General features: G+C 40.6%; 2 protein-coding genes across 2 annotated transcripts; one reads left to right on the forward strand and one right to left on the reverse strand.

Moving 5' to 3' along the window:
• The first annotated feature begins 550 nt into the window (after positions 1-550).
• On the forward strand, positions 551-4,426 carry LOC137292185 (uncharacterized). The gene is made up of 4 exons (XM_067823750.1): positions 551-654; positions 1,723-1,999; positions 2,458-2,604; positions 2,959-4,426. Exons 1-4 carry the CDS (start codon positions 585-587, stop codon positions 3,326-3,328), a joined length of 864 nt encoding a protein of 287 aa, XP_067679851.1. The 5' UTR covers positions 551-584; the 3' UTR covers positions 3,329-4,426.
• Positions 4,427-6,897: 2,471 nt separating this feature from the next.
• On the reverse strand, positions 6,898-25,049 carry LOC137291184 (receptor-type tyrosine-protein phosphatase epsilon-like). The gene is made up of 25 exons (XM_067822474.1): positions 24,992-25,049; positions 23,991-24,125; positions 22,815-23,012; positions 20,260-20,496; positions 19,041-19,175; positions 18,743-18,889; positions 18,441-18,587; positions 17,412-17,517; positions 17,117-17,178; positions 16,222-16,388; positions 15,977-16,064; positions 15,330-15,406; positions 15,183-15,219; positions 14,605-14,702; positions 14,069-14,194; positions 13,751-13,896; positions 11,905-12,040; positions 11,353-11,496; positions 10,911-10,944; positions 10,210-10,274; positions 9,838-9,963; positions 9,623-9,748; positions 9,001-9,140; positions 8,240-8,375; positions 6,898-6,969 (listed from the first exon to the last, which is right to left on the reverse strand). The coding sequence occupies exons 1-25, from the start codon at positions 25,047-25,049 to the stop codon at positions 6,898-6,900; spliced, it is 2,943 nt and encodes a 980-aa protein (XP_067678575.1).
• Between the last annotated feature and the right edge of the window lie 2,147 nt (positions 25,050-27,196).

The following is a 27,196-nucleotide window of genomic DNA, read 5'->3' on the forward strand; positions in this document are numbered from 1 at the left end:
TGCTCATGTAAACACAAGCACAAGTAAGATATAGATACGATTCGTAAATGTTTTATATTTACAAACTGATCATGACCAGTCAAACTAAGCCCAAGTTTTTACACAAGTACACGAATCTACTGATTCTAACCAAACGAACATTGTCAAAATGTTGTTCATAACATTTTAGACGTCACCGCATTTGCGAGGTATTTGGGTGTATGGGTAACTGAAAGTGCACAACTCTTATGCTGTTCGTGCAGATCTTTCCTGAGAATGTTAATCACTGGTTCGTTTTGTCCAACGTCGAATACTCAACGTACTATATAATAAATTCATTGCCTGTATTCAATGCTTTGTTCATTTTCACAAAAATGGCGTTTACACAGTGGTGATTTGGCTATCCATACGTTCGTCACTCACCAACACTGTTCAAAAGTAGGTACATATGCAGCATAAGGTATTCAGAAGTATTAACACATATACAAAAAGGTTCCGCTTTCTTTACATCGTGCGCTGGGGCTTTGAAACACATGTTCACGTTTTTTCCTCCTGATTTACTTCCTATTACATACAACTGATACCAGCAGCTCTTCTACTCCACCATGTCGGCTGTACTTCATAGTGTCGTAATCCTTGTCTTCTGTACAACACAGGGACTTTCGGTTACCACGGGTAAGATGTCATCATTGTCACATTTGTGTTATCACATAATGATATCTTCATGAGATGTCCGTGATCCAGTCATGTACGTCATTGCTCCTTATGCCTGTGTAATTTGTCGACAGAATGATTATGCTTTGACTTTTACGGTTTTAGTACAGTGACCACGTTGATATTTTAACTCAATCTTGAAGTTAATTCGGATTGGAAACTGTGGGCATGTGTTTTGTTTGTCAGAACTGTTCACTGCTTACTGCAGTTTTGAATGATGACCTGTTGTAAACGACTGACACAACTGCGAATCGTGAACAATGGTAAACGTATTGTTTTACCAAGTGCTTGTCATAACAGTGATAAAGTAGGATCAACATACTCAACATACTGACTGAATATGCTGAGCGAATGATATAGTGTATTGCTGAGCCGATTTGACCGATCATTTTTCAGTACACTACTAAAGTGGTGTGGTACATGACGTGTTCTGGACCAGGATCCGTATCAAAGACCAGTGAGTGATACCATGAGATACTCCGTCAAGACCTCCGAAGACGACCGGTCATTCGATCTGTTCGGTCGTGTCATGAAAACAAATAGCCTGCTGACAGATGTCATTACTACAGTTTTCCATGCAGTACACAGTCACGCTCACTGCTTGGAAGCTAGATGTGTTGATGGGCAACACTGATTTGACTGGTCGATGTCTGGATCAATGGAGATTATGCTCAGATCCTGCACTCCATGACTTCAACAACACCACCCAGTGATCTGAAGTAACACGCGAATACACATGTCAGTGTAGCATCACAGTGTAGTTTCACATTGTCACTGTGTATCAGAGAGTGTTTATACCAAGTGAAGAAGTTCAACATTCCTCTGTCGTTGTAGGCAGTTGTTGTAGTTTAACCTATTCGGTTCTAGAGACTCTTAAATTAGGCTCACCGACATCGTGTCCATGGAGAAAGAGAGCATAGACTCCAACTAGCTTTCTCTTTTTCGATGATTTGAGACCGATTTTCATGAAAGACTTAATGTGATTTCCATGGTGAAGAGTATATACTTTACTGTGATCTATCTGTACAGTTTCCAGACAGAAGCGGGCAGACTGTCCTGGTAGGTTCGGTCCGAATTGCTCCTTGACCTGCGGTCATTGTGTGGATGAAGATCCCTGCCACCAGGACACAGGCGTCTGTCTGGGAGGCTGCCAGGATGGTTTCACTGGACACAGCTGTAAGGAGACCCTGGACTCGACCAGTCCCTTCCAGTCCGGGCTGGCTGGTGGAGTTGTCATGGTGGTTGTCGTCCTGGTCATTGCTGCGGTTGTCATAGGGGCTCACTATCTGTGGAAGAAAAGACAAAGGTAACCTGCATTTATACTTTAAAACGGAGTCCATCTTAAACACGTTGTCACAATGAGGCTATGACAGTAAATACACAAATCAGGAAGGCCGGCAATAACCAGTCCAGGACAAAAGAATGCGTGCCAGTTTGAGCAAACTCACATGCAAACGGGAGACATGGAAACAAAAGTAGGTGTGGCGGTGCCGTCTATCGGCAGCCCTCGGGGAATGACTCTGGTCCCTCAAAACCTGTGCCTCTGCGCGCGCATAACGCACATATTTATATGCGACCAAGCCTTTCCACATCCATAAGAAATCTTGGCTGAAAGCAGAGTCAATTGTATCATGATTACTCGTGTATGTCTTTTTCAGTAGTATTACGATGTTGATTGTAAACAACTTTTCCAGTGTAATCTTGCGATGTCCTCGGCATACCATGTTATAGCTTTTGATATTTTCGATTCCCATTTTGGTGCAGAAGCAGGGAAAACGGGAATCTTGAGGTAGGATCACCCCCGTCTAAGGCTCAGGTGTCGACGCGCATCTTGTCCATGTACAGGAAGGGAAGCGACAACAGGAACACGTACGTGGACGAGGTGTCAAGAGGAGCAGAGGCACAAAAAATGTAATTCATTTCAAACAGCACCCATAAACAGGACATCTAGCACGAAGAGGTGGACGGGGGATCGGGAAGGGGAATGGGGATGATAACTGAGTCTGTGAAAAAATATATTTCCCTGGAAATTTTCGAAAACAACGCGTCAGGAACGCTTCCATGGGTTCCAGGGGTATATGTACACTACAAAGCACGAGAAGCCTTTGATAGAAATGTCAGCCACTCTGAACATGCTGCTCCTTGGTATGGGGTCATTTGCTCTGTAGCGATTATAATTACATGCGAAAGTAACAAAATTGTTATGGTCTGATGTTTTACCATTTTAAATAGTCATGTTTTTCTTGATCTGTTGCATGCTTTCAGAACTGACAAGAAGCAAGGATCAGCAATGACGTCAACACAGCCCAAGACAGTTGCCTTCGCAGATGAAGTTGGAACCAACAACGTGGAGGAAAAGAGCGCTGTAAAGAAGTCAACACAGGCAAAACCTGCCCCAGACGCTGCAGACGATATGTATGAAGTTCTGGTCAGCCCCGACTGCCTCAAAGAGGAGAAAGATGAGGACCCAACGCAGGATACTGTGTACGATGTACCGCCTCCACCTCTGCCGTCTGCTGACGACATCTACCTCAACATGGGCAACACAGACGATGCGGATGACGCCGCCTCAAAAAGTGATGATTCGTCCTATGAGGTGCCTGTTGTCACTCCAGTCACTGGCGAGAAGGATTAGACTGGATAGGATTAGGAAGTGAGGTGGATTGAAGATCCAACAGAGTACAATCGCCCAGTGATTTTAGCTTTCACCCATTACTGTAGCCACGTCAAAGGAATGTATATACTGAACTCTTATGGGTTGTGTTTTCAAGGAGGAAACAGTGTGATGTTCTCCGGGATATCTCTGTCATAATATGGCTAAATACTGTGTAAGTTATTGTGCACACTTATTTAGCTTTGAATTATTTGTGAATGACATTATTTTCTTCCGCGTGCTTAGACAGCTTCCTGCATGCTTATGAATAGATTTTTATCTTAAGTATACACGGCAGGTACTAAGACAGATTGCTGTACACAGGTCCCTGTCACATTATGTGTCTTGTGTTTGCCCAGGACAGTGGCTCAGCTGAACAACTACACTAACAATGTGACGCCGAACTGACCAGTCACTCTGTGTGCCCATATATTTTCACTTACGTGAACCTGTGGAATCAGAAGGGCTGTGGGGTAGCCTAGTGGTTATAACGCTCTCTCGTCTTCCAGAGGACCGGGTTCGAATCCCCATATCAACAACATGTGAACCCCATTTCTAGTGTTCCCCGCCTCTGCATTGCTGGAATATTGCTAAAACGGCATAAAACCACACTCATTCACTCACTGTAGTGTCCCGACAACGGAACAGCCAGTCATTTATTGGTAGGTAATAAATAATATAATTTCTCATATTACCAGCATTGAATAGGTGATCAAGACATAATCAGAACCCGGATTCATATATTCTTATGTAACGGATTTGTTTGTTAAATAATCCTTCCCTTCACGTACTGTAAGATATTTCATTGATGATTAACCTACTGCATACAACCAAATATTTTGGATGTTCTCGCTGGTTTGTGTTCAATACAACGAAAAAACAGAACATCATTTGCTTGCACTGTTTTATCCGTAAACCAATAAGTTTAAATCTCGCACTGTCCCGCCCCAATATATTCCCATACTTTGATATACACGTTAATGAACTATATCCCAATTAGGTTAGAAGTAGTTGTGTAGCGTTAAGCCAAGTACGACAGGTAAAACACGCTTGGTTATAAATAGATCAATCGTCATTCTATGGAATAGAGTTGCGTTTTTGTTTGACTGTTTTCCTGCATTACCGATACGCCATGTAGACTGTTATCAGCTACGATCTAAATGCGTCGACGATATAGTTTATTTCAGTTTGCACAATACATACTAAGGCTGTGCCATACATGTAATACATGTCCCTGTCAGTGTGACTGGGTGTGTTTGCAAGTCTTGGTGTGTAGAAAGCCAGGTTGAATTGTCATGCATTGCTATAAAATAAGCTAAAGGTTTACTTCCTTTTCTCTCGCATCTGATAATGCGTTAGGGATTTGACTCCCCTAAATGTCTACTGATATCAATTATATCATCACCAGTTGATAAAGTTACATATATCCGAGGCTTGCCAAGGATATGTTTGCTTTTATCAACAAGTGTTGATATACTGGTTACCACTAGACAAGTAGGTGAGATTCTATCCATCACAAAACAACTATTCTTCATTAGTTTTCAATAAAAATGTACATCTCTCAACACTACTACCATTAGATTTGCAGTGCAGCGATGTCATAGCATTATGACGTCATCAAGGCCGTGGCGTCATGGCACTGCCAATGCATTGCACAAAATCTACTGTCAAAACGATTTCTCCAGGGAGATATCGCAGGATCTCACACAAGCAATGTCACCTGTGGAACTCGGTTTTTGATGATAAAAGGTATTGTTTTCGTCTGAAACAAACCCTTGCTCGTTAATTTCACTGACGTTGTACTCGTCAAAGTACTGTGTTACTTCCGGTATGCCGCCCCATTACCTGACATTCCCTCTGTGTGTTGATTGATTATTGCTTGTTGTGTTACGTCGCCCTCAGCAATATTTCAGCTATATGGTCTGTAAATAATCGAGTCTGGACCAGACAATCCAGTGATCAACAACATGAACATCGATCTACGCAATTTGGACACGATGATATGTGTGAACCAAGTCAGCGAGCCTGACCATCTGAACCCCTTAGTCACTTCTTACGACAGGCATGGGTTGCTGAAGACCAGTCCTTACCCTGATCTGCACGTGTAACACACTCTGACAAGTGAGTACATGTCTGTGTATGTGCACGGTGTAAGGATACAATCAGACAGAGTACTAACTAAATAACGACGTGTAAAAATATATTTTGTAAATGATTCGACTTGAAATGTTTACAATCTTATGAAAATCAAATCGCTCAATGGTTTTCTGTTGCCAGATTTCTGCAACTGAAATACCGAATTCTGTCTTAAACATTTGATGTTCAAAATGGTACACTAGTGTAAAAGGATATTCCTTGATCCACAGAGCTTTTCGGATACCTTTAGCTATACGTAGACATCTGAGGTTTGGGACAATGTCATACATGAAGCAAATGTCGGACAATCATGCAGCTACACAAGCTGGCTCATGTGAACCAGTAGATGATAGACGACCTCTGTAACACCAGGTGCACATCTCTCACACGTACTAAAGAGAAACACTTGTGTCCAGAATATGACATGTTTATTCGTTGGCCGCTAAACACACGGAAATATGCAATCGCTGCACCCTACAGTATCTGCAGGCAGCTACTATTTATGTCGCATGAATGACATGCATCCCAGTGCCCACACAGATAGCTGATAGTATGGATAGGCAAAACGTCACCGAATTGGCAGATCGAAACACTTGATCTCTTGTATTGACGACGTGAGCCAACCATCGCATCTTTCAGCACGTCAGTTTCCATTCTTATTGTGTCAACACTTAAAGTTCAAAGTGTTTTGTTTTGAATGAACCACATCAATAGTACGGGGAAAACTGACACAGTAAGAAAAAAATAGTTAACTGGTGTTTTGTCACAAATTTAAACACTAACGATAGAAAAAGACAGGGCATTTCTAAAAGTGATGCGTCTGTTACTAAAATGATGCCTACTCTCACGTTACCAACTGACTTTCCTTTGCGTGGATTTATAGCCGTTCTAATGAGTAAGCCATATACAACAGACAGTAGAGCAAGATAATTTGTTTCTGAAGGGCATAATTGCATATAATACAGTTCAGCAAGTGTGAAAAAGCAACGACAGATGAAAGCATTTTTTTCAGAACCACTTACTAGTGCAAACTGAAGGTTGTCGGACCATCAGTAAAGCATATGGGCATCTTTTCTGCACTATGTAGCCGTTCGTGTAAGATACTAATAGTCTTGTGTCTTAATGTGTACAGCTTGGGCGGGTTACAGGTGTTTTCGTCAGCCGTAGAACGTGCACACCCTTTCACACATTGTACATTTCTCGTGATATGGATATGACTATTAATTTAGTGGCTAAATAAAAAATGTTACCCAAGACACCATCACTTTCGACATTAAGCATCTTAAACAGTGTGAATATATGAAGGCAACATCATTCTTCTGATTTCTGTACCATGTTATAACCTAAAGTACCATTATATTGATAATGTTTCGAATTCGCAAGTGCAGCATTGATGCAGTACACGGACTTGGTCATCACATGTTGCTGTAGATGTTCTGGGACTCCAGGTAGGTTGTGGCTACGTCGTAACACAGGGCAACGTCATCCTGGAAGGAGAAATGTGTGCTGAGTGAGATACACGTGTACTGTGTGAGATACAAGTGCGCTGTATGAGATACATGTGTGCTGTGAGATACATGTGTGTTGTGTGAGATACATGTGTACTGTGTGCGATACATGTGTACTGAGTGAGATATGTGTACAGTGTGAGATACATGTGTACTGTGTAAGATAAATGTGCTGTGTGAGATACATGTGTGCTGTATGAGATACATGTGCTGTGTGAGATACATGTGTACTCTGTGAGATACATGTGTACTGAGTGAGCTACATGTGTACTGTGTGAGCTACATGTGTACTGAGTGAGCTACATGTGTGCTGTGTGAGATACATGCATGTGTGCTATATGAGATACATGTCTGCAAGTATCATGTAATTATGTTATACAATACGGTTTTCTCAGAACAGAATGATCAAACGCTTAAAAATATCAGTTTTTCATAACGACTGCTGCCCAGCTAACCTAATTCTCTCACAATCTAATGTAAGACCAATAACGTTTCTAATCTGCGTGAAGTGCATTACTGAGTATGTACGGAATTAATAATAGTCGAGTTGTATCATGGTTCTTAGGCAACGACACGAGTGTGTGAAACAACTACTAGAAGCGTGTTTATTCCAACCTTACTGGCTCGCTATACACACCGGTTTCAAAACTGTAGGTTAGAAAATGACCCCTGTTCTTTGAACTTGTAGCATATACGTTTATACAGAAAGATATGTATTGACATCTACGTTTAAAAAGTTTTATGTCAATAAATTTAATTTAAAACTCGGTCTAAAATCGACTAAATTCTCGGAATACTGCCAAGACGCCATTATAACACCATACGTTCATCCTAACAGGTGCACGATGTGCATACATAGGCTCATGTGTATATACTACCCATTGAAAGGTTAGACTCACTAGTGTAAATGTAGCAACTTTCTTCAGTTTTAAACTAGATTTTGCAAAATATGTCATACGGTCTAAAGGTACTGTTTACCAAGAACTGGTGCATTGTAAAGTGATGAGAATACCAAGCGTACAGTAGTACATATATAGTAAGTAGTTTCTAAAATGGTAACACGACACGGATCTCCTATAGCTACATGTTTCAATATTGTATCTTAAGGGAGAAGTCAACAGAAGATACGTGTCGTGTTATCATTTCAGGACTACTTGTTACGTGAATGATTGCTTTAAATGAGTCTAAACTTGTGATACCCAGTATATGATAGCTCCAACAGCTTTGTATTGTAACAACATCGACATACCTGTGTGATGTCCTGATCCAGACAGTGGACCATCGCTCTTATGCTATTGTAGATGTCAGTTCGTTTGTCATACTTCAGGCCTTGGACGATATTCCTCAGGATGCACAACATGGCTGCATTCTGTCTTCCTCCATCGCTGTAACAAACAATGTGATTGCAGAGTAGAGATGCTGGTGAGAGAGGTGCATGCCGTTCACAGCAACATCCTAGAATCCATTAATCGTCTTTACCTCCATAGTGAGAATAGTCCACCGATATCAGAGTGACTGAGGCGAGGTAGGCTGTGATTGCTTCATTATACTAGGTCAACCACAGAAACCACTGGATTCTTGCTAGACGTTTTAACGTTTAGAGCGGCCTGTTCTTACAACAAATCAACAGTGCGATGGCGTGTATGAATAGACGAAGGCTGCCAACTATTACACGCACGAATTCACGAATCACAAGCATTTGAAAGCTTGTCATATTTGTTCAGAGTCATCACCTGAAGATGTACAAAGCCGTAAATTGTCACATTTGAACATGTCATCGTTCAGTTCTCTAGTTCATTGACAACTTTGTGTTTCATGTTAGCTTGATTTATTATTTAATTAAATGGAATATCCGCTTAATTGTTCTCTGTTGACTCATTCGTTCATTTATCTGCAACACGTGTTGACCAAATAAATATATTTGGCCCTTCAGAATTATGTCCGTTTGGTTTCACAAGCTGCAAAAGGGGTATTGTTGTTACGGTGTCATGCTCGAGCATACTCCCGCACCTGTGTACCACCGTAACTGTATGGGGACGGACATCTCCTGGGTAGCGGCCCAGTTCTTCCAGAAGCTCTAAGAAATTCGGAAGGGATTCCTCAGGTAAGATGTTTATGATGTACACACGCACAGATGTTGGTTCAGTATTCTGTTAAGAACAGGAAAATTATCAATAGTAATATTTCGGTAAATTACTTCAGAGTTGCGAAAAGGATACACAACAGTTACTCATCATGTCAAACACCTACAGGAGTCTCAGCCAACAGTGATAATCTGGTGACCTGACAGAACGCTAAGTTAAATATATCCACACACATATACTTTCGTCTTTAGTCGTGCTACCAATATATGTTGTTGAACCACTTTGTCAAAATGAACACGTTGTTAATATTTATGTGAAATGCTGGTTATGTATTTTCCTTCAATAATAGTAATTCAAAGGTGAATTAACAGTATGAAATGAGAAAGAATCGTTGCAATCCTTTGAGTTTCCTCCCGGCGTCTAATACCATAGGTGCAATTAAAGCGGATATAATTATTTCATCACATTTCATCACAATGTCGCAACTAGACACATACATCATCAATATCTTCATATGGTTGGTGTTCCAAAGTACATTGTACGCCTACCTCCATCTGTATGTGAAGGTTCCGAAGGGTGATGTCTGTGTTGACGGGGATCTCCGTGGAACATCTGACAGTCACAGGCTCCACATCCAGGGTATCTCCTGGCGATGGCACAAAACTGGACAGACTCTAAAACATTAATAGTCAAGTTTGGAAACATAACAGCGATGAAATTAGGTTGCACAAATTGATGTCACGGCTGGAATGAAATTCCCCACCTGGTGCGAGTCTGGCAGGACAATGACAGTGGAAGACTCCTGTTCCTCTGTGAGTTTCCAGAACACAGACGCACTGGTGACGGAGGGGGCCTCAATTAACAGGTAACCTTTCGTGGACAGGTGGGACTGAATTCAGAATAACCAGACTAAATGTATCATTTCCCTACTGGGTTGTCGTTACTGAAGGATGTAAGAATGATAAACACTTGCACAATGCTAAAGAAATATGTCAATTAATATGAACAGCACTTACATGTACAGGTATTTACTAGGTCTGACGTTTATCGAAAATGAACCAGTGGCAACGACAACATTTGTGTTGTTCACAGGTTTGTACCCGGAGCTTTCATCAAACAAAACACAATATTATACCCGAGATCTGACAGCCACGATATCGGAGCATCCATCAATACACAGTTGACCTTTGACACTGGAACCTGAAACATCAGATCCATACTTAGTATTTCGCTTGTCTAAAAGTTCAGAGCGTTAAATGTACATGCAACAACATTATTTGATACTGTTACCAATACTTCTTTGAAAGTTGATTTACATATTATCTACTTAGTGATGTAGGTGTATAAAATCTCTATTCATAGCAGAAACAATGCCTTTTCTACCACAAAGTGTACATCCAAAACATAGCAGAAACACACCCAACCCGTTTTCATAAGATGCCTTCATTCACATTCAAGATGAAAAGTACTGAAACACACGCCACCAGTAATAGCTTCCACTTTCTAACGTTTAACTGTTTCTATCCATGTCACTAGTTGTCACAACTGTTTACAACATTCAAACATGCTCTTACTTCAAAGATAGCAAGCTTTGAAAGGTATTCCCTACTTAGGTATACCTCCATGTCATATGTTCCCGTGTTTTTGTGTCAGGTGAAAATTGACTCCGGATAAAACAGTCTGGGAAAACGGTTTGTTGTAAATATTTGGAAGTGCATTATTTGTATCGATCTGCGTGAATCGAGTGAATCATCGACCGGTGTAGTGAAAACTGTTCTGTCAGATCAAAGCCGAAGCTCAAGATATGATCGTTTCCACCAGTCAGTCTGTACTTACTCTGGGACTCCTCCTTCCTTTGATTGTTCACAGTCTACAGCAACAAAAAGAAACTACTCAGAATTTGCTCATGGACTCTAGGTGTTATTTAGGCCCAGTTTTCATTACTTCCATTTTGAAAAAAAAAATCTTAAATAAGGAGTTAATATTTATCGTCACATCGGCAATATTTCAGCCATATAGTGACGAGAACAAGCAATTTTCATCGTTACTGAATATAGATATTTATAAAAAATCCGTTGAACAGTAAAAGGTACTACAGTATCACAGATAAGGTACAACAAGCATGTTACCATTAAAGATGTTATTATAGAGAACAATATGATATAGAAACGAGCCATAGATCACAAGCGACTGAAGGTCGATAACCACATTAAGACCATGGGGAAGCACATAACTTTTTCCACCTGCACTTAAATTTGAATTATGTCAAAGCAGCTACCTCTATGAACTCAGCAATTGTCATCCGTCCCGTGGAAAACGTCCCTTGTATACCTCGTCTTCTTCTAAATTCTTCAACACTGATGGCAGTGTTGCCAAACTTGAGTGCCTCATACAGCGCCATGTAAACACACCTATATTGCTCCTGATGTAAAAACAAATCAACTGTTCAACATCTAACTGAACAGACCCGCCATATAGCTGGGATATTGCTGAGGGCGGCGTAAAACTAAACTGACTCACTCACTCTAACTGAACATCATGTATTATCTGTTATGAATGATATTCCATGCTGATGTCCATGCGTTACTGCTCTGAAGTCCAGTTGTATGATAATGATATTATTAGTAATATTTATCATGTGCATGCTTTCTCCGATAATAGTACGTTGTATATCGGTAATGTATATTGGTTTCGTTGATTTATCCATCAAGGGTCAGCAAATATTGAAAGATCCCTCAAATAATACATGATTTTAATGAGAAGAAAATGTGCCATTTCAATCCATTCTACTGTTAATGCATCGTAAGTTATTGTGATTACAGTGTATTACTTTGCTCTGTAGCATGCCCTTCCTCTGTTCTCTCATCCTCGAGACACAACCAAAAACATCCACAGCATCTTCAGTCAGAGCCTGGTCCAGCAGGTAGTCTAGAGCGATGTAGGTTCCTGTCCGGCCGATCCCAGCACTGGGAATAAAGGCACAGATCGCAGTAACATTTTCTATCACATCAGCTCATTCAAAACTGCAAACGTACTAACTGAAAGAAACATTCATACACACAACTTCATCGTGCCCTGTGGCTGTATGAACACCCGAATGAACCTCGCTCTATTCGGTCAGAACATTTATAGTCTGGTTCATAATTATTGAGAATTTTTCTTCTTACTTTGAGCTATCCTAACACCTCAACTGATTCACTGATACTTAACACTAAGTAGTGGTATAAGGGAGGTAACTCATCTAGGCCTACTGAGTATAGTAAATTAGAGTTACCTCCCCTGAATTTGTAGCAGACGTCTTTTTCCTCAGCACTGTCAACAATATCTGCTGAAGATAAAAGAAGGTTGACTTTTGAGTTGTGTAATCAAGGAATAGATTATGTAAATACATTGGCAGAGAGAACAGGAACTCCTCTTTCTACTGTGTATAGGATTAGGAGGAATTTTAAAGAGGGAAAGGATTTTGGGCACCAGAAAGGAGCAGGGAGACCCAGAAAATTGGACTTCTCAGATCGCGTCCGGCTGGGAATTTTAGCGTCTAAAAAGCAAAGGGCAAGCATCTCCAACATCAGGTATGAAATGATAGAAAGAGGATCAACAGTTGTATCAAAATCTACAGTTAGAAGAAATTTGATTGATCTTGGATGGGAGAAAAAGACTGGAATTCCTTCTCCTCTCATGAAACAAGAACATAAAGACAGGCATGTTGAGTGGTGTTTGGCACATGAAAACTTTGACTTGGAAAATGTGATTTTTACTGATGAAAGCTCAATATGGGTATATCCCAATAATGTGAAAATATGGGCAAAGTCTGCGTCAGCACCGTTGTATCGACGACCTAAATACAGCCCAAAGTTTCATGTATGGGGAGGGGTATCCTTATTAGGAACGACCCCGCTGTGTGTGTTTGAGGGAAATCTGACAAGTCAACGCTACACTAACATATTAGATAGTTTTCTCCTTCCAAGTGCACATGTGTTTTATGGGAAACACTGGATTTTGCAGCAAGATAATGATCCTAAACACACCGCAAAACATGCCAAGCAGTGGTTTCAGGAGAAAAATGTGACTGCATTACCATTTCCTGCATATAGTCCTGACTTAAATCCCACTGAGAACATTTGGGGGATGATGAAGGAATGTGTGAATCAAAAGGGGTTGACAAAAATTGAAGACATGAAGAGAGAAGTGGTCCGATACTGGGACAGCATAACTCACGAGACACTAACCTCTCTGATAGGAAGTATGCCTACCCGTCTTAGACTGTGCCGTGAAGCTCAAGGAGACATGATAAAATATTAAATTGTTACCTACACAACATGAAAAGGTCAGTTCACTTTCACAATACATTCAATTTTATCTGATTTGTTCTCGTTTAATAATATGAAATGCTTTAGCTATTCTCAATAATTTTGAACCATACTGTATATAACAACCTGTGTATCCAAAACGTATATGACAATGATACAAAAATATGATTCAGTATGATCGTAGTCCAATTAACACATAAAACTGTCACGGCCGTTATGACCCTGTTTGACTGGTCTGTTTTGACTGGTCTGTTTGGCTGGTCTGTGGTCGTGGTCGGTATCTGCCATCAGAGACCTTACACAGTATTCATCTTTGGAATATGTATACCATGAAACGTATGATGTAATGTTGAAGCTGTCAGTTACCTGCAGTGCACCAGTAGTATGTCATCATGGGCACTAGCTGACGCCCTTACCAGCCACAGAAATTCTGTCAAAGCCATGACGTCGGGGGTCCCGTGATCGAACCATGTTGTAAAGTGGAAGTGACAAATACGCATTGTTGAGTTTGTCTGGAGTCATATAAAACATCTTTAGAGCAAATTGTGCTTTCCATAAGGTTCTGAGGTTACATACACGCATTAAGGTTAGCTTATGAATCATACTATTATTTGATAAATTCATGTTTGCCCTTAATCTTTTATGCTATTTCATTAACCTTTGTCAAATGAATGGATGACGTACCTGTCTGTCAGTAACCTGTAGTTCCCTGACGACCCAGTTAGCTCGGATACTCGAGTCGGTCACAGAGATGATGAAGTTGCCTACATGCAAGTCGGACGTATCTGACCAGTACGCTTCGCACTTCTCCTATAATTAATACCCTTAATAATCGTGTTATCGGTGATTTCACATGTGAGTTGCTTTTCACTGTCTCTATATTAAATAAGAAACATGGCCGTTCTATTAATTAGAACCACTAACTGACATTCACTTCTGAAAACCTTTCAACGTACAATCTTGTACGTTTTCACTTTATCAAAAGCAGCTTGCAAACAAAATGAAAATACCAGGGAGTGCTTTCTTCATCAACATCATCTTGATCTATCTGGAACTGTTAACGTACTACACCGTTAAACTGTATCAGATGATTTTGAGATTCTTTAGGTCAACCGTTCGTCGTACAAAATACAGGATTATGTATGCACAGGTTACAGAGATCTGTAGTATCATGACAATCTTATAGTTTCCACGTGATCGCATAGCCGTCTGAAACGTACCCTTCCCATTTCCATAAGATTTGTCACCATGACGACTCGTGTACACTTCTGTTCCCAGATCATCCTCCAGAAGTCAGTCAAAGTGTTTGCCTTTGGAGCTATATAAAATAAACACTTCGTTAAGAAGGGTTTAAAGGAATGTTTCATCAACAAGTAAGTTACAAATGAACCCTTGTCACCAAAGTACATAAACAGGTCCTTCAGTGGGGTGTCCACATTGCACCCACTTTCCATCCCCCACCTCTCTCTCTCTCCCCCCCCCCCCCCCCCCCCCCCTCCCCCTCTCTCTCTCAGATCTCTAACTGTGAAATAGTAGTTGTTTCGTTGTTTCCATGTCCTTCGGCGAACAGGTATTATTGAATAGAATTGTAAATAAAAATGAATGTATTTACCATTTACCAAAACGAGTTTAAATGTTAACTAATTCACCCCACTCTCTCTCTCTCTCTCTCTCTCTCTCTCTCTCTCTCTCTCTCTCTCTCTCTCTCTCTCTCTCTCTCTCTCTCTCTCTCTCTCTCTCTCTCTCTCCTCTCTCTCTCTCTCTCTCTCTCTCTCTCTCTCTCTCTCCCTAAGCTTACCTTGTGCTGCAATGTAGGCTTTGGGTTGAGCGTGTCCCTATGGAAAGACCGTATTGCTGTTGTACTACAGTACCATAAATAGCAAATATTATGAGTAATTCAATAATCTAGTGGGTCAACTACATGTTTTCAAGTAAACTCACTCACATCTATGTAGCTGGCATTGATATAGTCGGAACCAGGCTGGTCTGGCAGCTCCTGCAATACGACCCGATTGGCATCATCTGTAACACAGAACGCTGTGATGCTGGAAACTGTACGATGTGCGTAATATAAGGGCTGCATGTGATCATACTGCCAGCATATATCTACTAACACCTAGCTTGATGAGATGAACTACTCAAGGGCAACAGAAGTGATCCTTTTTTCGAGTTTCTACTTGAAATGATCGAAACGAAATCAAAACCTTGAAAGGATGAAGAAGATAGCTACACAGATTAACGCTTTACATTGGGATTTTGCATAAATAAATAAATAAATAAATAAATAAATACATAAATAAGTAAATAAATAAATAAATAAATAAATAAATAAATAAATAAGTAAATAAATAAATAAATAAATAAATAAATAAATAAATAAATAAATAAATAAATAAATAAATAGAGCGGAAACTAATATCATGTATTTTATGCGTAAATATATACTACATCCTTGTTGATCCAATGTATACCATCAAACTAAAACAGTTGTCACGTACATAAAACAGATAGCATATATATAGCAACATAGATAGCAACTGCAAATGCAATCATATTCGAAGGAAAGTAATTAATGTAACAATAAACACTCACATGGATAATAACTTATGTATTTGTTTTTGTGTTTGTTTTCCTGTAGTTGAGAGACACTGTAAGGTCCGGTGAAGGTTTTGGACAACTTCTGAAATAAATGGAGGACACACATCAGACTGCAGAGAAATCTATGATGACTGGTTAATAATGTAATCAAGCAGATGTATGACTAGTGTAGGGCTCCTACGGCTTTGACATCTTGTCCGAAAATGTATATTACCAACATTAGTACTGATTCAACTGACCTGATACTCTGTCTGGAATCCCCCGGCGGGCACCTCCAGCTCCTTGATCCGTTCCCCTAACTGATCTACAGACACCACCGTCACAGCAGGAGCTCTTGCTACGTTGTAGTACGTGGCATTGTGGTCCTCCCCTTGGTCTGGCACAGGGTTCTCCACTCCCGCCTCTTCTATTCCATACATTTAAGTAATTAAGTGAGCATTCTTTGCACTAGCAACTGTTGAGCTACAGTCGGGAATGCTCTTTACATGAAGCTATTTAACAGCGTGATATACGACTCTTGAACAAAAGTTGATGGAGATGATAATGTTGAAGGCCTTATGAACGTCTACTGAGGAATAAGTGACAAAGTAAAAATGCCAGTGCTATTTACCACATGATCCCTTCTTTTTCGACATGAACGATTGGCTTGCCTTTGCATAGGTCTGTGACGAGTGACGGTTCAGGCTCACCCTTTAATATCGTCGTGAATGATCACGTTTTAAGATGTGATTCATAAATAGTCCGCCAGTAGGGTTCTGTCGCTTCTATTTACATCCGCACACAGAGCAGAGAATGTGTGAATTTCCTCTTGTTCTCACATTTACGTGTGGTACTGGGTACAAAGCAAATTGTGAATGCGTGTCTTGTTATACCAAAACTTAATAACTTTCTTGACATGCAATAGATAACTGTCACTTGCACTTCGTGCACTTGGTTTCATTATCCCCTTTCCAGTTGCTTTTGGGTGAATTAAGCATATGCTAAACTGTGTTAGTTACTTGAGCCATGGCGAGGTCGACCGGATCCCAATAACTCACCGAAGTGATCGCCCCTGTTTAAGACCTTCACCCAGTTACGGATGTTCGTCACCAGTGTTCAATTCAACTCAGTTCAAACAAGACTGCTAAAACAAACCTTTCCGTTGCTGGACCAAACTTCTGGGGATTTCAGATTTCCCATGGCTATTCCTTCGCCATCTGTAGAGACAGTTCATGTTATGTACGACATTCCCCACCCTACTAAATTAAAAAACATGAAAAAAAAATGACAAAAATACGTCTGTATTAGAATGTATACCAGCACGTTGATCTATGTTTAATTTGTATAAAGTAAGTTTATTAATCGTGAAACATTGTGCGGGAACGATACCCATGGTGATGCTGCTCGGTAATATTAATCGTGTGTGTGCTTATATATGTTTATTTATCACCTGGCGAAGACCACAATCGCAAATACGATAACAGCAGCAGCAAAGAGGACAGCAACTACACAGCCTGCTATCACACCTGCATCCATCGATGGTGCATCCACGAGCTCTGCCAGGAAAAGTGTCAAGTTGAACAATAGTGACATACAAACAGGTATCTTTCCCTTGTTAAGAGATCTTGCTTCACTTCTGCCTGTACACAATGAATAATTTACGAAAGATAAAACAATAGGAGACGGATGTAAAAACACGTGAGTGTATGCACTCTGTTTTGATATGAACGCTACTCCAGTCATCTATCTTTTGAACATGTTTTCCATAACATGCTTTGCTACAGCTACTATTGACCAAATACGTACACACACAGTGCGCCGTCTGTAACACACAAATAGGTGAAAAATATTAAGCAAATTCAATAAAGGGGTATTTACAAAGTTGATACCAGAGTTCTTTTGGGTGTCACGCTGTCGTTGCGTGGACGACATTGCAAAGCATACTGATATGTATTTGTTTAGGTTGTGGGAATAGACAAGACATAATTATCTTCTATTCATCCAGATTTTTTATACCGTCCTGGATATTTGATGTACTTGCTATTTGTCTATTACTACCGTTATCTCATCACAGTTTGCATCTAGTTTCATAATGTGTCTGCTGTGACCTGGCACATCATCACATTTCAAATCCAACTTTTAACTCCTTCCGCAGATTGTTGAAAACTTTTCTCGGGTCTGGAAGGTCACGGTTTGTATCCCCGGCCGCTTCATACCAAAAGACGTTAAAATACGGTACTTTTTGGTCCCGGCATGGCGCTCGGGATTTGGGGGTACCAGAAGGACTGGTTGACACAGAGTCAGTATAATGTGTCTGAGTGGGGTATTTATACCTAACTGCCGCATGGTATCTAAGAGAGCTGGCACTGTAAAACCAGCTCAAGTCTGGACTAGTATACGCAGCCACACACACAAACGCATGCACGTCGTCATATGATGAAAAAGTCTCAAGTACGACGTTTCACCTCCCCTCACCAACCTTCTGTACAGTCAGCCTCTATCCATCCGGGTCTGCAACCGCTTTCACACCTTCCGGTCACATGATCACAGTTGCTAGGTGTGGTTTCATTGCACTTCCTGTCAGAACACATCTTGGAACAGCCGTAGCCATACGAATGTTGGCATTCTGTGAAAAGACGACAATTTGTCTTTAAGCTACTAGTCATATGTGTGAAACACATTGTATGAAGTCGTCGTTAAAGCAAATAAATGATTTTTGATAGTCTGAGATATATAAGGGAGGTTATTTCTGTGCTAAGTGTTAGTCAACAAATATCTTACTCTGTCTACAGTCTGTTCCAGTCCAACCCGCTTTACAGCCTTCAACACACTGCCCTGTCATGTGGTCACAGCTAGAGTTGTCGCCCTTGCAGTTCCTAGTTGCGCAAATCTTGCTGCAGTTGGCTCCATAGTTGCCAGATTCACATTCTGAGAGAGCAGACAATGCAACATGTAAGCTCATTCGAGCGAATACCATATACCGATTCGACTATATTTTGAATGAATATGCAGTTCATAGATAAACACAGTGACAGCGAAGAGTGCATATTAACTAAACGTGTCGTCAACCAGCGCGGACCTTTGTCACACTTTTCTGTTGTCCATCCAGGTAGACACACTCCACTGGGGCAGATGCCGCTGATGTAGTCACACATCTCGCCGTCACAGTGGCAGTAGTTGTCACAGTCATCCCCAAAAGTACCATTGCTGCAAACTGTCAATGAATGAAGTAAATGAACAGAAGCACGGTAAAATGTCATATTCTTGTCATAATGATATACCCTCTAATTGCCTGACAAGTGACAGAACAAGTCGAAATATCGATGTTTTAATTTGGTAAAGTAAATGCTTCGGTGCAGGGTACAATGCTACTATACAACATTTTCAAAACATAAACCCGTGAAGGTACCGGGGTAGAATAGGCCTTCAGGTGGAATATTGTGGAGTTCGGCGTAAACCTAAACTCACTGACTCACTCAAAACATAAACCTTGAGGTGTATGAATTCTGTCTGAAGCCATAATGATTTCGACATACTTGATTCACTAGTTGGAAGTGTGGTTTGTTGTAAAACGATACTGTGCTTATGTTCCGTAATTTCAGTTATAATGCAGTAGATATCCGCAACAGTGTTTTGATGGCAGTTGTGTTAATATCTGATGTAAGCAGTGATATCACACTGGATATGGTGGCGTCAGATTTGATATGGAATCTCCTGGAACAGCATCACACTTTCGAGGGGCTGAATGATGGAGTTCGGCCCCGAACTTCAATATCAAGATATATGTCCCTACTTCGCTCTCATGATCAAGTTAGAGACGGATCGGTTATTTCTGACCCTTGGAAAAGTTGATGAAGATATGACTTAGTCGTCCTGAGTATATTTTCCCCTGTTTTTGTCATCACAGTTTTCGTCACGAAATGAACGTGTATTCTCCTAATATAAACATAGACTTCCGTAGACGTCTACATTCATTCAGGACTTGCCACCATCATTCTGGGATTCTGGGATTCTTCCAGCAAGCTTTTAATCCAGATCAGTTGAGAAAGCCACAAATATCTTATCCTTAAACACGTTGATATAAAAAGTAACGTTTATTTACTTACTTATTTACTTATACGGTGTGAAGACGCTGGTGTCGGTTTGAGAGAATCGAAGCAAGGGAACAAGTTTTGCTCTTCAGTCAGACTGTGACACAGGCAAACTGACAGTTCACTGTTTACAGCAATACAAATGACCACAAAGACGTCATTCCGATGTATCAGTGACTGTTTATATATAGTATGAAACATACGTACTGTCAACCTCCACTTCACAGAAATCCATGATAGGTACAGATATGCCTGTTGGTTCGTTGTTTACAGTTGTTGTGTACAAGACCAGGTAGCGCCCTTCACCAGAACACGTGACGTTCAAAACATCAGGTATGTCTGTCCCGTCTCTCTTCCCTGTCACATTGTAGCAGTTGACTCCATCAGTTGGGGAGGCGGCAGTGTCAGCTATGTAGATCTGGATACCATTCCGACGATATTTGTCTGTGAAACAATGTGTTCTTTACAACATTATCTACGCATACATGTGTGAATATTACAGAGAACACCTTTCGATCTGAGTCGGAGATTATGTCTGTGGAAATGTATTAAGCAAGACCATGCCACTCGTTTTGAAGAACGTGGTTTCTTTTAAACTCTTGCCCAGTCATCATCATCACCTACTATTTTAGTTTGGCTATTTCACGATAGGTTTGCGCATTATTTGCACAGCTCGTTCTCATTTACACTCTTCAAAAGAGGAAACGCTTAGACCACTGTTCTACATCGAATTGGAAGAGATTGCACAAGTTGTAGAATTTTTGCTTGGAGAATTCCTCCTGCAGCATTGGCAAGTTGCGAGTCTGAGAACGAAGGTGACGTTTAGGGACGCGTCGATCAAGTTCGTCCCACAGATGCTCGATCGGGGCCAGATAAGGCGATTTGGAATCCCGGGAAGGACATCGCGTCAGGACAAGTCCAACTTTTGGTAAAAAAGCACAAATTCCCACTTCCCTCAGACGATTTCTGATGGTTTAGTCGCAAATTCTTAGAAGTTATAGCACCTGTCCGTTGCAGTAGCAAAATCGATGATGTAGGTGAAACGGTCCTGAACAGAAGTGGTCACTCTCAGCCTTCCATTTCTGAGAGGATTTTGGGTCGAACTGACGCGGGTATATCAACGTCATTATGGAGATATGGTGCTGATGTGGACGTTGAAGTGTCTTGCAATGGCAGATTGAAACTCTACCGCTTTTAAACGCCTCATGGCGATATTTCGGCTATTCTTTATCTTCGTCTACGTCGGAAATTCCCTAATGGTTTCGATTTTGGTTTGGTCTTTAAAATGTCGCTCTACTAATGGTTCCGACACACTGCACGTGGAAATCTTGTCCTACGTGCATTTTTGTTGTATCGTTTCATTTCTTATGGCAAACATTTACAATCAATTTTGGGATGCATTTGCGGGCAGTACACAAAGACCACGACATGATTGACGGCATTCAAACGCAGGAATTGTCTTAACAACGACTGCTGTCAAAATATTGTAATGCGATGTGGAACACGCCTGTACGTTTCGTGTTTTGAAATGTGTGATACATTATCATGATTATCTGACAGATCTAAAGATATTGTAAAACACGCTCATTGGAATAAATCACACTGACTCCGTTGTATTCAGTAAAGTTCAGTGGGTTTCAACAAGTCATACACGTGACGTTCTGTGTTTTACTCGATTATTCACGACATCAAGGATCAATTCACCAAAATACATGTAGAAATATTACTGAGTGAGGGAGTTCAGTTTTACGCCGCACTCAGCAATATTTCAACTTTATGGCGGCTCTCTGTAAATAATCGAGTCTGGAATTACAGACATTATAACTGAAATTACGGAACATAAGAACAGTATTGTTTTACAACACACTACACTTCCAACTAATGAATCAAGTATGTCGAAATCATTAAGGCTACAGACAGAATTCATACACCTCAAGGTTTATGTTTTGAGTGAGTCAGTGAGTTTAGGTTTACGCCGAGCTCAGCAATATTCCAGCTATATGGCGGCGCTCTGTAAATAATCGAATATGGACCAGACAATCCAGTTATCAACAGCATGAGCATAGATCTGCGCAATTGGGAACCGATGACATGTGCCAAACAAGTCAGCGAGCCTGACCAACCGATCCCGTTGGTGGCCCCTTACGACATGCATAGTCACCTTTTATGGCAAGCATGGATTGCTGAAGGCCTACCCCGGACCTTCATGAGTCCATTAGAAATGAATAAAGAGACAAAATATATGCAAACAGAATAATTTCTATCACAAAGCGCCCTCTTATTCACTTCGATACCTATTCATATATATACATATACTTCAAATCTTTTTCTGTAGAAAAGGTATCCGATCCTTCCTGCCTTTTGGTGGACAGTGTCAAGGGCGAGGTTATTTAATTCATAATTAATTCACTGTTTTGACATGTTTTGTATTATTAAGCATAACACATTATTTTGTTAATTTATGTGGCTGGAGTACATTCGTGTAGCGGGTGCCCATCCTAACCCAAAACGAATCATACAATAGTCGGACTATAGTTATGAAGTATGTAGGAACGTTTTCCTAAACATGCACTTTATTACAGATATGAAACAATCCATGATAATTAACATTCAGCAAGCGTCTATCACTCTAACCAATGTATCAATGAGCACTTGTAAAAATACTCGTTTTGGAGAGATTTGCCTAATATTCTGAGAGGCCTTTGTTAGCGTAATATATATTCTGGCCCACTGTTTTGTTAGTGAGTTTTGTCTATACTCACAGTCTATCCTGAAGTATACTGTGACGGTTCGTATCCTTATTTCCTGGCCAAGATCCACTCGCCACCATGCTTCTGTTGTAGTGTCGTTCCAGTCGGAATGAAAACAGCTCCTATAGTTGTCACCATTTACGGCATTTCCTGGTTCACCATAGACATGTGCTGAGCTGGCTGTGGAGTGTTTGTTGAGTGCTATATTGCCTGTGATAAAATACATGTAATAATGCATCAGTTTTTGTCTCATCTGATCCAGTGAAAAAGCAAATATATAACAGTTCACAGTGGGAAATGAATGGCCGTATTTTATTTAATCCATGGCGTGATTGTATAGTTGTCCCGTCGCAGCAAGAGAAAAACTGTGTGAGCTGTAAAAATATTTCTTAAGTTATGTGGATTACCCATTTTCGCGAGCCCCTGGTTTCATTACTGAGTTTTGCAAGGACATTTTATATTGAAAACAAGTATCTCTGTCACATATAAATTTTTTACAAAATGTCCCAGAGAGGGTATGCACGCACGTGTCATGTCATGTGTGCCAGTGTGTCCACGACAAAATGCCACTGTGTTCTCTTCATGTTTTCCAAATTGGACCACTATCGCCAAAACCCTAGGCCTGTGGCCTGTTTTAGCATCAAAATATAAATATGACCACGAAATGTAGAATGCTGCAAATTCTTCACCATCATAGAAATTAACATCCTCACAAAATATGCATTCTGCTGTTTACCCCAAGAACTATAACGACAGTTACCAACACCTGGTGCAATCGCAAGACACATTTCCACTCCTAAGCATTCATGTCTCTGGGGAATAAGGACAACCATTGATTACTCTCATTCACAATGACATTCATGGCTGTCTTATGACTGACACGGAGGGAATGGGAGACTGTGGAATCACTTCACCATGGCCTTCAACTAAATATATGTCAGTTAATTTCACTGACGTAAGTAAAAGCTGATTGATCATGTTAAAAGTTTAAAAATGATCAGTATGAAAACAGATCTGAAGATGGTGGAAGTTACTTATCAATAAAGGTATTTAAAACCAACAAATACATAGAGTAAGCATCTCAGGGAAAGTAAGAACAAATATGAATAGGAATTACATTGCTGTTGGCGACTGGCAAATACAGTGAAAGGCAGCATGCTCTGATTGTCAATGATCGTCATGGCTTACCTTTCTGACATGTCGATCCTGACCATCCTTTATCACAAGCATCAGGACTACAGCCACGGGTAAAACTACATTTGTCAGGAGAACAGTGGCACTGGTAAGCACATCTGTAGCCGTATGTTCCTTCAGTGCAGATACCTGAACCAGAAATATCATATGAGAGACAGAAAATCACATTGTTGTGATCCTGATGAGAACTAAAACTCTTCATCTTCTGGGAGTTCCGTCTTGCTGTGTAACAACCCACTTATGTATAAAGAAAATATTGACAATATTTAATTCCTGACTATAAAACCTTCATTGTGAACACACAGCAACAGTACCACTCACTGTTTCACAATGTGGCATGTTTGGGGAGACAGATCATTTGACTTTGAAAACTGACCGGCTGTCTTTGATGGTATGAGTAACAACCATCTGGGTAGTTGAGAGCCTCTTGGGTGTAATACCACATCGCCGACACTGGAAAAACAACCACCTTGAAGGATGACATTTCAAACTGCCTGACATCCTGACATCCTGACATCTAAGTGTATGATTCCTAGAGAACAGTTGAAGACTAAATTCGAAGTGAGGCTAGGCCATCAGCCTGAACCACGATGTAAGACGATCTATGTTGTGCGAGACGGGTGGAGGACAGTTTAATCATTGACACTCACTGGGTATGTATCCCAACACTTGAATGTTTTGCTCATTTGCTCTGTACATGCATGCATATTGTATAGATTACTACCTTATTCATAATGCTTTGTAGCCAAAATCATTTTGTGTAAAGCAAGGATCGGCTCGGTGTCGGTATAGTGTCTGAGTGGGGCATTTATGTTTAACCGTAGCATGGTATCTCAGCGATTATCTCTAGTACTATGAAACAATAGTACAGGCAGCCACACACGCACACCCAAGCACGTCGCCATATGTGCGAATTATTGTTACGTCCGACCTAAGACCTCACCTCTCCTCGTCTCCTTTTACGAACAGTTAGAAAATCAGTTCATCAACATTACCTGACACTGTGTCCAGTATGCAGATAAAGAACACCACCTCGAGAAAGGACTCTTCCATGTTGGCCAGTGAACAAACCAGGAAGTAAATTCGTGGACACAACAGAGACGTTCTAAACTTGACTACTCGGTGGCCAATACGACACAAACAGTTACCTAAACTTTCCCTTTGATTGTAGCATATTCTCATTCTTCTATTATGATTCTGAAACGCGACTGACTTCCATTTCAGGTCTCACTTGCACTACTACGGGTACCTCGATTCAGTGTATGTATGGGAGATACCGTCAATCGTAACCACAAATCGCTTTGTGCAAGTGGGCCAAGGAGCTGTCTCACAATGCATTCCTTGTATACCAGATACATTACTTTTGATTTGTAATGGTTGTCTCCAAAGAGAAATATCTCCGGATGACCTACATATCAGTACGCCACGACTGTTGCCGGCATCACCACCAGCATGCCCGCCTTCCATCTGCAGCTCGTAACGATGTACGGTGAAAGGGTACTGGATATTCAGAACTGACAAGTATATGATGTTTAGTAAGAAAACTAAAGGGTGCAGGTATACTACGTGTAGTAGGATATTAATCAATACGTGTTTTTATAACGCCATAAAGATTTAAAACAGAGATTTGTTGTGAAACGTAAACGATGCCTTCTCCTGCGGCACAGAGAGTGTTAGTGTGAGAAATTGTTGGCGTTAGAGTATTTAAAACACAGTTTTGGTTAGAGAGCTAACTTTAGACAGCGTTTCACTGAGCGAGGGTATGAAAAGAAACCAATAAAAGGTGATGTGTTACTTTCTTCTTCAAGTCCTTCTGCTTGCAAAGTTATCTTAGTTAATAAAGGTCAATCTACAGCCTATACAACTGTTGGGTAGCCATTTGAGAATGCAGATTTTATATCACCCTGTTATGAAAATATATCTGTCAGTGCCACAGATTTGCTCGTTGGAGTCAGTAAATAGTTTGCACTGCACCCTGATGTAATTTCATATTGTCTTAAAAGTAGCGCTAAACACCGGATTCGGGTGTTCCATGGTCAGTAAATGTGCAGAGAGTGACATTAGGCGAATGTCCCAATCGGCAGAGACATTGTTCGAGAAACTGGGTCACCTGAACTTTCTTGCAATTTCTCACCATGTATTGAAAAGGTATTTACGAATAAGGTCACTCAAAATGTTTACAGTGCTATGTGGGATACCGTTTTAGCCGACTGATTTCCCATTCATAATATGTTTGAATGTCGACACGCACGCATTCCCAGTAGGCAGGTGTCTTTGTGACGCAGATATTGTATGTTTCAAAAGTGCTTTATGTACCAGCTAGGCTACCCTCTTGAAATTGCATATTGCATATTTTATTTGCATGATCGTTTTATGTGTATGTATTCTTTGTCAATGCCAGAATCGATTGTAAAGTTTTGATCACATCATGAACATGCGTCCATGGAAATACCTGCATGCTCGGTGATGGTCTTTAGTGTTGGAAAGGGATACATTTAGCCTGTGTTTAGGGATTGTTATACCTGCCTTTTCCAAGACCACGATTGAGGGTAAAGTCTCTTTGACGGCAGAACAAACACCGGAATCTGTTTTATGAGCTTGTGTACCAAACGGAGTTATCTTGTAGGTGTATCTTGTTCAGTCAAATATCACAACACTTGGTTTAGATGGCATTTAAATGTAACACAGAGGTATCTGAAGTGAATTCGCTGTTTCATCGGAAGACAGGGTGGCGTATTTCGAACAGAGAAACATATGGTTTGATTTTGAGAGAAATGCTGCACATGGTATTCACGATGACTAAATGTGTACTACATGTTTCCTGTCCTTGTGTCATTCATTTTGCGAATTGAAGCATGATTTCATTGATCTCCTTCATGCCGTGATAGAAAACCTGAGAAAGCAGTGGGTATTGGTTAGCGGCTACATGTATGTCAGTGAGTATTGACTGCACACTACGATATAGATCTGTTTATATATGTGACATGTATCCCTGTGTTGACTTACTTCACGATATGACGCACGTGCGTCATCCAAAGCATACGTCAGGATACCGTCAGCGTTATATCGCACCTTTAGTGCACGACAACCATTGCAATTCACGAATGTCGTATGGAATACAGGTGTAACAATATTCTGGAGCTAACTTATGTATGTACAGTATTTTAATTTTAAAATGTGAGATAGGAGAACAATCAAAA

Source organism: Haliotis asinina, chromosome 7, assembly GCF_037392515.1.
Source record: "Haliotis asinina isolate JCU_RB_2024 chromosome 7, JCU_Hal_asi_v2, whole genome shotgun sequence".
Classification (NCBI taxonomy): domain Eukaryota; kingdom Metazoa; phylum Mollusca; class Gastropoda; order Lepetellida; family Haliotidae; genus Haliotis; species Haliotis asinina.